Below are 13,428 nucleotides of genomic sequence, written 5' to 3'. Positions count from 1 at the left end.
GTTCGTTTTTTCAGAGGGATCACATTCTCCTACACCATACACTGAGCATATAAAGCAAAGCATACCTAAATGGAATTGTTAAAAATACACCATCAACGTTATCTTGGATTTAAAGTTGATCTTTATCTATAGATCTTTGAGAGCAACGTCTCAGTGAGTCAACTGGTGAACACAATTGTGTTACTTCCTCGCAGAGAAAGCATGCGCGGTACTCTAGTGCTTCTGCAGGCTAGTTGAAGAAAGACACGAAACTTCAATGGGCCAGATCTAATCATCACAAATCACCGACGTATTTTTGACTTCATTGATGGATGTCTGCATACTTTAAAATATAGCGCCTAACTCAGTTTGTAAGTATCACTTTCTTTCATGACGATCTTACTTAGATAGACATATTGTTTGATAAGATTCCAAATGGTTCGCACCAGTTGCTTTTTCTATGTTGCTTTTAGGGTTAGCAAAAAAACTGTTGAATTCAGATGGTGGTGGTCTCCAACTTTTCTTGGAAGATGTTACCTTAAACTGCTCTTCTTCATTACGGATGCGATGTTGTTGAATTATACCTCTCACTTGAAGGAACTCCCACATAATCCGATGTGTTAACTTTAGCATAATGTGACTCATCCTCTTCTTGAATTGATTTTGGTTACAAATATATTTTACTTATATTTAGTTTTTAAAGACAATTAGCTATTGCTTTCTTAAACATTTAGTCCGATTTTCAATGGCCTGTAGGCTATAATTGTCTTCTTCTCTTTGACAACACAGAAGGATAATGGTGATTGTTTTTACACTGTTTCAATAGGCTGTGGTTAAGATAGTCAATATTTTGTCCACATCAGTTTCTTATTCCCAGCAGCTATCTGGTATGATATGTGTAACGGATGTGAAATGGCTAGCTAGTTAGCGGGTAAGCGCTAGTAGCGTTTCAATCAGTTACGTCACTTGCTCTGAAACCTAGATGTAGTGTTGCCCCTTGCTCTGCAAGGGCCGCTTCTTTTGTGGAGCGATGGGTAACGATGCTTCGTGGGCGACCGTTGTTGATGTGTGCAGAAGGTCCCTGGTTCGCGCCCGTGTCGGGGCGAGGGGACGGTTTAAAGTTATACTGTTACATTGATGCTGTTGACCCGGATCACTGGTTGCTGCGGAAAAGGAGGAGGTTGAAAGGGGGGTGAGTGTAACGGATGTGAAATGGCTAGCTAGTCAGCGGGTACGCGCTAGTAGCGTTTCAATCAGTTACGTCACTTGCTCTGAAACCTAGATGTAGTGTTGCCCCTTGCTCTGCAAGGGCCGCGGCTTTTGTGGAGCGATGGGTAACGACGCTTCGTGGGCGACCGTTGTTGATGAGTGCAGAGGGTCCCTGGTTCGCGCCCGTGTCGGGGCGAGGGGACATACTAAAGTTATACTGTTACATATGTCCATCAATAACTTTACATAATTCCTTATTTGATGCACATAAATCAATATACTTTATATCCCTGGTTTGGTGCAGCGTAGAAAGGGGTTGACTTGAATCAATGTGTGGAGTAAAAACAAAGGAAATTGTCAAATCTGTCTGCAGACGTTCCAGACACCAAATGCATGAGATCCAACCTGGAATTTTTCTTTATAAAGAAAATATTCCATCCTAGCGCTTTTAAAAAGTCATCTGATGATTCATGGTGTGTCCAATTCAGTTTTGTTATTACAAATATCTGCAAATCTTGAAGAAATATCCCATTGTATATCTCTTTATAATGATGGAATTATATAGTGACATCAAAGGATAAATGTGCTCAAATTTAGTCTCCCTGTGCCCTTTGGATTATTGTAGCAGTTTATTGTACAAATTGAATGCAACAAGTTTAATCTGAATTGTTCTTGACCATTAGTGTTGTTGTTTTTTACAATGATGCATAGCATTATATCCAAGCATAATGTCACAAAGTCTAACAGTGGTTAGTATAGTGGTCACAGTTGTCCTTAGCCTTGTAAACAACACACAGCTGACCAGTAGGGTGAACCAGATTGAGTCATAGCACTAATTACATGTTTTAAATGGGCCAACTGGGAAATGAGGATATGGCGAAGAGCAAAACACTTAAAAAATTAAAGTCACAATTATTTGATTATCACCATACAATTAAATCCTTGAGATAAATGTATTCTCGCATGCCCTCACCGCCCACACATACTCTGCAGCAAATGATTTGTAGTGTAAGAAATGCCTTATGAAAATGGTCCCAACTGTAGGTAAATGGCAGACTAGAGGGCCTTTAGCAGTTTTATCAAGCAGTAAAACCCAGCAGGATCCCTTTTCATGTGGAGAGTGTGAGAACAGAGTGGGTCATTTCAAGGATCAGCTCTGAAAGGTTTCCAGCACCATGATAAGATAACCAAAAGCAGGCAGAGAGGAGAGGAGAGGAGGACTGTGTTGTTTTTGCTGTATACACATCCCTGTCTATCTGTGACACATTCAGCCTCACCCTCGCACCCAGCTAGGGGTGCTCCCTAGCTCAGCTCTGGGGTATAATTTTTTTGTTATTTACAGTTCTGCATACATGGCCTTAATTAGAGTTTTGGCCAGAGAGCTCACTGCTCGCAGAAGATGTGTTCCAGATGTTAGCAGGAATTCCAAGCGCTTTGTAAAGAAAAGAAACAGTACTCTGCAGGAGTTGACTAAAGAAACTTGAGTCAGAGCAAACTGTTGAGGGATTCGAGAGAACAGGGGAAAAGGGGCCTCTTGCTCAATCACGGGCACAGATTTAACTCGTCAGAATTCAGGTTTATATAAGTAACTATCTAGAGTTGAAAACAGCATGTTCTTTTACCCTACAGTATTTTGGTGAACCACAAAGTTGATGACAATCGGTGTGTTTTCAAGCACTGAGCACTCCTTACATTTGTTTTGCAAGTTCTCATAAATGAACTCCAATGTACATACTCACCTTATCAGGAGTTTCTATACTTTCTCAGTTATGAGCTAAGCAAGCAAGATATTCTGTAGGGGCAGTGAAAAAAATGTTTCAGGAAATACCCCCAAAAAAATTCAAGGAGGAAAACTGACTGACATTCCTCCGATCTTTAAAAACCAGAGGGATATATGATAGATGTGTTTTTCAAATGTCCACATAGTTTGCATGAATGGAGATTTCCCATGCGTGAGATTCTACTCTGATGTAGTCTGTCTGGATGTTTGAATACTAAGATGAAAGCTGCTTGTGACTGCAATTGGTGTACAGTAGACATCTTAAAAGGCCCAGTGCTGTCAAAAACATGATTCTCCTGTGTTTTATATAGTGTATATATATTTCCACACTGAGGGTGGAACAATACTGTGAAAATGATAATACCCTTTTAATTTAAGAGCTGTTTGAAAATGTAAGCCTGTTTTGGTGGGGTGAGTTTTGGCCTGCCTGGTGACATCACTAGGTGGTAAATTAGTTACAAAACCAATAAGAGTTCCAAACCCCTTTGCCAATAAGGCTAGTTTTATATTTTCCCCTCCCCACTCAGACCACTCCCTGACAGTCCTAGCAAAATTCTTGCTTGATAATTTGCTGTTTGCTAAGAACCTGTTTTTGTTTTCTTTTTTACCATTTTAATTTAAAACAATCACAGTAAGGTACTTAATTGTTAACCAGAAATGATTTGATATTGAAATCATTGGACCTTTTTTAAAGAGATTTTCTGGAAGTTTTGTATACTTTTTAGCTAGTACTTCTGAAAGTAGCACCCAAGAAACAAAAAGAGTCCCTATAAATTGTGCAAAATTGTATACAAAGTCGTAACGTAATTGCTCTCGAGCCCCCTGCAGCGCACGTGTCCCTTTGCTCACCCCGCAACCTCATTTGACAATGCTGTGACGATCTGATCCCGCCTCCCACTAACTTTGCAACCTCATTGTACATCATTCCACTTGCCAATCAACAATTTCCTACAGTTCGGTTGTGGCTAGTTCCCGTGACTAGTATGGCAAGCAAACGACCGTAATAATGTCATTTTATACAATGGAAAAGTTATAGGCCTACTTACAGGTAACTGCCAAAATAAAGGAAACACCAACATAACGCGTCATAATAGGCTGTTGGGCCTCCAGAATAGTTTCAAACCACCTACAAATAGCGTTTGACATTGTGGGGAATAACAAATTGCCACAGTTGGTCAAATGTTCAGGTCCTCACAAGAAGAAAAAATCACGCTCCTTTGAGACCCCATCTTTCAAAATGACAGGTCTCTTCTAGCCATGGTAGCCAAAATAATGGGCAACTGGGCATTTTTATACATGACCCTAAGCATGATGGGATGTTAATTGCTTAATTAACTCAGGAACCATACCTGTGTGGAAGCACCTGCTCTCAATATACTTTGTATTTGTAGCCCTCATTTACTCAAGTGTTTCCTTTATTTTGGCAGTTACCTATATATATTAGCGTCAAACGTCCTACTCCTTGAAACTCATGCAATGGTTATATATAGCATTTGCTTACGTGATGAATGATGATCGCAGACAATCAACTGCAGTGTTTGATTATTACCCCACATCATGGAATATCTGTGTGAACGTTTATAAGGACAGAAGGTGGACACGTTAAATTATTTTATTTGGATGGCTGGATGGTTGACACAACAGAATGGTAGGCCGATATGTTCTTGTCTAAAAAGTGGCTAAAAGTTTGCTTCAACGTGTGTGTTGTTGTGAATGGCGACCGGGATAAATAGATGGAGCCACGCCTGGTAAAAAACCTTAGCCTATTGTGAAGTACTGTATATTCCAAAATTCACCAGCGGCACCATTTAGGAGCTAAAGGTTGTCAGCACAGTGTTTATGATCAGACATTTATCTTCAAATGTATTTGTGTGGCTACGATGCACAACGTTTTCTAGTTTGTAGGGAAATGCATTGAAAGAGAAATGCCGCTACTACCGAGGTCTAATATATCTAACTTCTCATTTCAGATGCTTTCTAACATCTGATGCATGGATTTGATCGACGCATTCAATGTATTTTTTTTAATCTTATAATGGTAAGCGCATGCAGCCACTCATCCCACTTGCTTCAGAGAGCGTGTTCCTAACACGACAGGAACGAGCGTGTAGGTCTCATACACTAAATGATGGCAGGATAGAATGTAAGGATTCGGTGCATTTTTCCACTGGGAGAGGACTGTAGATCGTTTATGCATGTATGAGCTTTTGATTTGATTTACACGTCGAGTCCAAAACGGGAGGTTTAAAAAATGAGGTCGTTTTCAATTCTCCGGAAAGTCTCTTTAATTAACAAACTGATAATCATACCAGACGGTATATATTGAGTTGATAAGCTAAGTGTATTGATTCTAATTATGTATTTTATCAATGTTTGTAATTCCCCCCCCCCCCCCCCCCCCCCCCCCCTGATCACTGTCTGTGGCCACAGTCTTCTAATGTGTTTACACTTTTAGGTAGAGGGAAATGTTTAATTTTGAAAAGGAGCCTCAGGAGGTCTGGAGTTAATAGAGTTTGAGTTGATGATTGTTTACATGAACACATTTTTTATTCCCAGGAAAATGGGCCACTTGGATTGTTCCGAGCAGATCTGGCCATTTTTTATGGTTGAATGCTGATCGAGCTTTACCAAATCCTTTCCCGGATCTCACATGTTTATTTAGTTAACTTTCAGGGACCTCTGACTTTGTGTAGTTCAATTCACATATGTATTGTTTTGCATGTTGGCATTCTGCAATAACATACTTATCTGAGAATTAGGCCTATTATCAAACCTGTACATTAATAGCCCATATTGATTTTCTACTTAGTCATATGACTTGACATCCCAACATGACTGACACAAAGGTTGAACCTAGAGGTTGAGATTTAGACATCTGTTGACTCTGGCTCAATGGCAAGGTGGCACTGTTTGTTGGTGTATTTTTGTTTTTCTGATGGGGATGAGTGAGTTCCCAGCCAGGACAATCCCCACGACGCCCCTACCTAATTATCACAGAGACACGGGTCAGATAGGCTGGAAGTAAGCTGCCTGATTGAGACAATAGCTGCAGGCTGCCGCTTGGGATTAAGCTATGTGACGGGGTGGGAGTGGGAGTGGGAGGTGGATGGGGGTGGGAAGAGCAGCTTGGGGCGGGCTGTTAGTTCACACTCGTTTCCTCCCACTGTAGGCTAGTCACTGGGAGGGCAGGCAGCCTCCACTCAAAGATAGCGCTGTGTCTTTATCTTTGTCTTGCCACCAGCTGCCCTTTCTGCCGTTCTGTCTTAATTCATGTGCATTAAGAAGGTGGGTGTTTGTGTGTAGTGGACTGGTGGCCTTCAACATTGCAGTTGGGGCTTGCACAGGGACTTCCACGTGCCAGCACTCAGACAAGCTGGTAAAGGATGTACTAAAGAGGGAATCCGCTGCCATTTATATTGCTTGAGCATTCCCATCTAGAAACCATGGCTGGATTTTACGGCTGTTTGCTGGGGAAGAAGTAAGTGTGCTCTGCTTTTCTGGTTAGATATATCTCCTCAGACCCTGGCAGGATATCAAACATATCTATCGCCAGAGCATTTATCTGAATGGAACATACTCGTTTATGCTATGTGTCCCTGGTAGTCTGCTTAAAGTACATGGTGGTTGTGCATGTATGTCTTAGATAAGGGCTATAATTATTTCACTAACCCTAATATTAGGACACAGTAGGCCTGCATTGGTTTTGCAAGTCCTAGCATATGACTGAATAGTTCATTTGAAACTGTAGCGTGGACAGGATTGTGAATACTCTGTATATGGGCGGTTTGTTTGCAGTGTCAGAGAACGATCTCCCCCTTTATCCTAGTCGTCACTTGCTTCTACATGCACAAAGTCATAAACCCTGCCTATTTGTGAAATGTGTCTTCTTAAAATTGTATTTTAACCCTAAACTTAACCACACCGCTAACCGTATGCCTAACCTTAAATTCAGACCAAAAAGCTAATTTTGGTTTTCATGATATAGCCAGTTTTGACTGTGGATGTAGAATCTAGTGGAAACCCTTTATCCTTCGGTCTCATGACATTTAAGACAATAAAAGCTTTATTGACCACTCGCTTAGTTCATTGAAAAAAATGTGAGAGCCAGGCAGCCCTTTTGTTAACCTTGTGAACTGACTCACTTAACAGTAACTCTGCCTGAAAGGGATCAGTTATTCTCCCCCAGAGTGAGTAACTGACTGCCGCGGTTTATTCACATCCATCCACCCCCACATCCCAAACACCCATTTCATGGTTTGTCAGCTGTCCCAACTAAGTTCCTCATAGCAGCAGTCTGGTTAAGTACTGGCTTTCATGTGACATCTTGCACACAAACTGACTTAGAAATGGAGACCATATACAGTATGGATACCAAGCACAGTAGAGTACACAACATACCATCCTAAAGTAAACAAGTCAGCTAAGATGTGTGGGACACCTGCACTCTTTCACATGGTGCTCTTTTACGCAGTCTTCTCTGGACAGTTGAAGCCTTCTTACCATTTCCAGATGGAGCTGGTTTAATGTTAATACTCCTCCACGTCAGTAAGAAGGGCTGTTTTGAACTGTGCTATCACCTAATGTTTTTTTTTCTCCTTGTTGGATTAACAAACTAGATTAATGCATGTGCACACACGCAGAATGTCTTTCTTGCTGTACGCCTTGTATTTGGGGCAGATGTGTAGCCTAACCCTTTTGTTGACAGGCGTCTAATTGCACCCTTGAATGCACCCTTGATGCAACTTGTAAATTCATGATACCCATTTCATAGTCAGACTTAGTCACTCCTTTTAATGTAGAAACCGGAAGTAAAGAGAATTCCATGGTTTTGTGCCTCTGGTTCTAGACAAACATTAAGGTATGTGAGGTTTTCGTCAACAGCTGAAATATCTTTGGTAAGGAAGAACTGTGCTGCGACGAGCTGACCAACCACTTTAGAAATACAGCCTCGTATGGGGGCTCCACCCATTTGAAAAGTGTTCACTCAACATGGCAAATAAAGTTGGGTTCAACTTCAATAAAATGGACAACACTTCCTTTCATGATATCCTAAATTCCACCCATTGGAAATACTATAGTAGTTGTTCCTTCCAGGCAGCTTTGCCCTGCGGTAGCCTTGTTTGGAATGTCCTGGTTACTGTACTTCTCTTATGTTTTATTGGATATCCTGTTTGTATCATATCAAGAGAGCCACAACAACCAAACTCAGTTCTGTGGAATAGATGGTTTCCTGCCTAGGGCTGAAAATGGACGCTAGGAAAATTATTGGGATCCGTTTGCCCGCATTGCATTCAGTATGAACGTTTTATGTTGAGCTACTGGCCTAGTACACACACCACTAACTTTACTTGCACACAATCTATATCTGTCCTAAGTACTTCACTGGCTATGTGTATAATTTAGACTGCCAGAGATCTTTCTCACCAGTTGAAAGTAAAGTATAAACTACCAAACAAAACGCCCAGTGTCATTGCTTGGCACTGCCGTTCACTAACTATATTCACACGGAGCATTTTATTTTTACCTTTAAAAAATAGGCATGAAGACCTTGAAGTTTCAGGGGGTTCTTGTGTTCAACATAACTGTGGAAATGTGTTGTAGCCCATCCCTACTTAAGATAATGTAATCAATTCTTTAACCCAGTTGATGGTTTGCACTGGTTCCATAGACGGATAACTCTATATTACAGGGCCAAACCAGCCCCGAGTGATTTGTTTTGCCCCATCAAGTTTTTTGCAAAATAAAATAAAAAGGGGACTTTTGGTCAGACTAAAATCACCAGGATTTTAGCAAAAAATCTGTTTCATTTAGGAAATCTGTTCAAGTTGTCTGACAAATAGGAATATCTGACTGACCCAAGTTGTCTGACAAATAGGAATATCTGACTGACCCAAATAGAAACAATCATGTGTAGATTTGGTCTAGACCATCCAAGTTTGGTGATGGCGTGCATTATAATAATAGACAAATTTGTAGAATAATACCTAAATATGCAAAGAATATTGCATTTTTCTACCTTGGTGTACCTCATTTTGGGACACATCACCATGAAGAGAATGACATTCATATCCATAATTATACATTTGTGTAGTATGTTACCATGTGTAAATCCACTTCCTGTAGTTCAATAACCAAAATAGATTTTTTTTCAAACTCACTGTGGCATGTCAAAGCTGACACCCCAGATATCTTTGAATCTTAATTTGGCGCATATAAACTGAGTGAGATTGGTAACAGAATTTCAGTACAAACTTTACATCTACACAGTTCTTCCAGTAAATGTGTTTGTCAAATATTCAGTGTACATGCATTTGAAGTGAGAAATCTGAGACGCCGGGGCAATTCCACAGTAACGGAAAAGTAATCAATAAAAGGTTTCTAAATGGTCTACTCGTGAGGTTGTGCCGTCATGCTTTTGCATTATTTACAATTCACATAGGCCTACCTGCAGTGAGTACTCCATTCATCTTGTATCCATCCCCATTTCCAAAGAGCTCCTCTTGTCCGGTTACCAAAGACTGCTGCGCCTAACATATTCAAATGATTCAGTCATGTAACACCACATCAACGGTAGGCCTAGGCTATATCTTGCTTATTGAGAACGTGCCTTGCAATGCAATTTACGGGAGCCTAGTATTTTCTTTTAGTTGCGGTGCGCTACGATTTGCCATTGCGTTAGGTTTGTTGAAGTTCCAGTGTAGTCAAACATGAATTTCCTGTGTTTTTATATATAGAATTTCCACATTGAGGTTTCGAGAAGTACTGTGACATGATAACCCTGGGCACAATGTCTATTCTGCTTTGACTCAGCATAATTTCATTGCAATTATGTGGAAACAATGTTCCTTCAACCAGTGTGTGTGTGCACAGTGGGAAAGCACTTTTTAAAGTGTGTGTTTCTGTTTGAATAGACAGCCTGAAATTTCTGCCTGTTTTGGCCAGCCTGGTGACATCACCGGTAAATTAGTTAATAGACCAATAAGAAAGAGTCCTAAACCTCTCTGCCAATAACAGCAAATGTTCAGTTTTGCCTTCCACTCCCAGACAGTCGTAGCAAAATTCTTGCTTGAGCAATTGCTCTTTGCGAAGCTCTTTTACTGTGATTGTCTTCAATAAAAAAAATGTAAGATACTTAATTGTTACCCAGGAATGATTTGATATTGATTACTGCTGCATTGGACCTTTAAAATAGAGGCCTTTACTTCCTATTCCATAAATATTAGAAGTATCCTGGATGTTGACAAGAAAAGTCTCAAAGGACACTAAGGCTTCAATCGCACAATATGTTCAGCACAGCAAATGTGGATTTAGAGTCTGGATGTGAAAACCAGATGGCTCTCTACTGACTCTGCTGAAGAGTGTGTGTGAAAGTTATAATCAAGGTGTTGTCTGTCTCATAAACCTTGCTAGTTGCTATCCTCTAATCCTTGATTGCATAACATAGGTGACTCCTCACATCTGACTTTGAAATAGGGGATCTCCAGTACAAAAACAATACTCAAACCTGGCTGTGTCCTTATATGGAATTGGCAGACTCATCTGTTTAAATTCCCCATAACTGCCTGTGTTCAAATGCTTTTTCATCGAAGTAATGGTTTGTTTATCTAACAGTCTTGTTTCTATCATTTTAATGCTGCTCCTTTCCACCATCTCTCTCTCTCTCTCTCTCTCTCTCTCTCCCTTTCAACTCCCCCTGAAAAGTTAAAACATGAAACGGCGGACGTCATCGCTGCTGGCCAGTATTGGAGGCAGTCCAAGGTCAGTCCGTTAGCCCAGCTGAAATCTGCTGCCCCATTGAGTAGTTTGTGACTGGTTGGTCACGTGGTCAGACCCTGGGAGGTTATGGTCCATAGGCTAACTGTGACAACCCCAGGTGGCATATTCCCCCCAGAATGCAGTTCATAAGTACAACTAGTATGATTCGCTTTGGTCTACAGGTCCACACAGTCCAATCTAATTTATCCTGTAGTCTAAATCAACTGTGGGTAGTGTTTGTGTTGTAAATGTACGTCTCTGTGTTGGTGGTGGTTTTTGTCAGTCACATTGTCCACCTAGGTAATAATGCCTCTATCTTTTGAAGCTTTATTCATCTGTGAAGCAGCGATTGGGAACATTTCCTCAGAGTATGAGAGGAAATTAATAGGCAGTATCAGATGGGAGAGTAATGGTAAAGATGGCTGTTGTCCAGAGAAGTCAGGCTCATTAGATCAGATTTCTCTCTCTGCCTCTCTCTGCTCTCATGTGTTAAAGTCAACGACTGTGCTGCTTTTGTCGCCTGACGAACGCTGTGGAATTTTTCAACTGGCCGATTTCACACCAGCGGGAGCGGAAAATATTTTTGGTATCTCCGATTGTTCTGGCAATTCTTACATATAAACTTCATTGGGAGGAAGGATGTTTGACATGCTTTTTACATTTCTATCATTCTTTTTGTTGGTGACAATCATGACGAATGAATCCTTTTTAGACCTATACATGTCTCCCGTAAGACCCTATAATCTGTGAACCGTACATGATACAGACAACATCTTGGTGTCAATATACTCCTTATAGTGTTCTCTCAAATATGCAGTATGTGGTGATTCTGCATTTTTTTTAAATTCAACATTAATATCCAGGAAAGCCAGGTTTCCAAAAGCTGGGCCTAAAATAGTGTATAAGAGATCATACAAAATATTTTGTTGTGACTGTTAAAAATATTTGTTGGTCAAATTGAGAAATTGTGAGAACTCCAAGAAGAAACTGTATTATGAAGCCAAGATCAATGATGGGGAAAACCTTGGAGTACTTATTCATGCATGAAACAAATAATGAAAGAAATGCAATTAAATGGTAGAATTTTGTATGGGATAGGTGGACAAATGATTTATCGATCAATAATGACAAACGTCCTGGCATTGACAACTTAGATGGAAAGCTACTAAGGATGGTAGGAGTGGCTATAAAGTCTGTCATAATGTCATATTTTGTGCCTAGGGGAAAGTGTTTGTACTCAGGCCTGGAGGGAAGCCAAAGTCATTCCACTACCCAAGAATGGTAAAGTGGCCTTTACTGGTTATAACAGCTAATTATTCAACACTGTACGAGTCATCAACCACAGCTAGTGAATTCACTGCAACCCTAAACCAAAAAAGTTGCAGTCGGTTTTAGAATGGGTGGCCAGTTATAAACTGGTCCTGAACATCACTAAAACGAAGAGCATTTGGTACAAATCATTCCCCAAGACCCCAACTGAATCTGGTAATAAAAGGTGTGACTGTTGAGGAGACTAAATTACTTAACGTTACCTTCGATTGTAAACTGTCATGGTCAAAATGTATTGATTCAATGGTTGTAAAAGATGGGGCGAGGTCTGTCCGTGATAGAGATGTTATGCTTTTTTGACACCACACTCCACAAAGCAAGTCCTGCAGGCTCTAGTTTTATCTTAATAATTATTATCCAGTCATATGGTCAAGTGCTGCAAAGATTAACCTAGTTAAGCTGCGGCTGGCCTAGAACCGAGCGGCACATTTTATGATTTATTGTAATCAGAGGGCTAATATCCATAATATGCATGTCAGTCTCTCTTGGCTAAGAGTTGTGGAACGACTGACTGAGTCACTTGTTTTTTATAAGAAATGTGTTGGAAATTCCAAATTGTTTGCGTAGTCAATTTACACACAGCACTGACACGCATTCCACCAAGGGTCTTTTCAGTCCCAGGTTCAGAACAAATCCAAAGAAACGTACAGTATTATACAGAGCCATGATTGAATGGAACTCCAATCTCATGTAGCGCATCAATGTGACCTACTTTTTGTGTGTATGTACAGTGCTTTCGGAAAGTATTCAGACCACTTGACTTTTTCCCAAGAAAATGTTGTTGTGTTACAGCCTTATTCTAAAATGTATTTAAATTGGTTTTTCCCTCATCAATCTATTGTACACAATACCCCATAATGAAGAAGCAAAAACAGGTTTAGACATTTTTGCAAATGTATTGAAACCCTTTACTCAGTACTTTGAATCACCTTTGACAGCGATTACTTGGCACACCTGTATTTGGGGAGTTTCTCCCATTCTTCACTGCAGATCCACTCAAGCTCTGTCAGGTTGGATGGGGAATGTTGCTGCACAGCTATTTTCAGGTCTCTCCAGAGATATTCTGGCTGGGCCACTCAAGGACAGTCAGAGACTTGTCCCGATGCCACTCCTGCATTGTATTGGATTTGGGCTTGGTTTTTGTCCTGTTGGAAGAATGAACCTTCACCCCTAGTCTGAGGTCCTGAGTGCTCTGGAGCAGGTTTTCATCAAGGATCTCTTTGTACTTTGCTCCGTTCATCTTTGCCTCAATCCTGACCCTGCCGCTGAAAAACATCCCCACAGCATGATGCTGCCACCACCATGCTTCACCGAAGGAATGGTGCCAGGTTTCCTCCAGATGTGACGCTTTTGCATTCAGGCCAGTTCAATCTTGG

The 13,428-nt window shown here is 40.7% G+C and overlaps 1 protein-coding gene across 5 annotated transcripts in view; it reads left to right on the top strand.

Moving 5' to 3' along the window:
* Positions 1-239: 239 nt before the first annotated feature.
* The window catches only part of LOC120048237 (CRACD-like protein), a 39,167-nt gene continuing 25,978 nt past the window's right edge, over positions 240-13,428 (top strand). For 2 of the 5 annotated variants that reach the window (XM_038994041.1, XM_038994037.1), the window contains exon 1: positions 10,676-10,726. In XM_038994041.1, the coding sequence (XP_038849969.1) occupies positions 10,677-10,726 (50 nt within the window). In that variant the 5' untranslated portion in view covers position 10,676. Of the gene's footprint in view, positions 351-4,479; positions 4,617-6,153; positions 6,447-10,675; positions 10,727-13,428 lie in introns of those variants that run through there. The other 3 variants (XM_038994040.1, XM_038994039.1, XM_038994038.1) reach the window with 3 other exon arrangements.

This window comes from Salvelinus namaycush, chromosome 5 (assembly GCF_016432855.1).
Source record: "Salvelinus namaycush isolate Seneca chromosome 5, SaNama_1.0, whole genome shotgun sequence".
NCBI classification, from domain to species: domain Eukaryota; kingdom Metazoa; phylum Chordata; class Actinopteri; order Salmoniformes; family Salmonidae; genus Salvelinus; species Salvelinus namaycush.
Note: the sequence above shows the minus strand (reverse complement) of the source record. Positions and strands in the feature narration are given on the sequence as shown.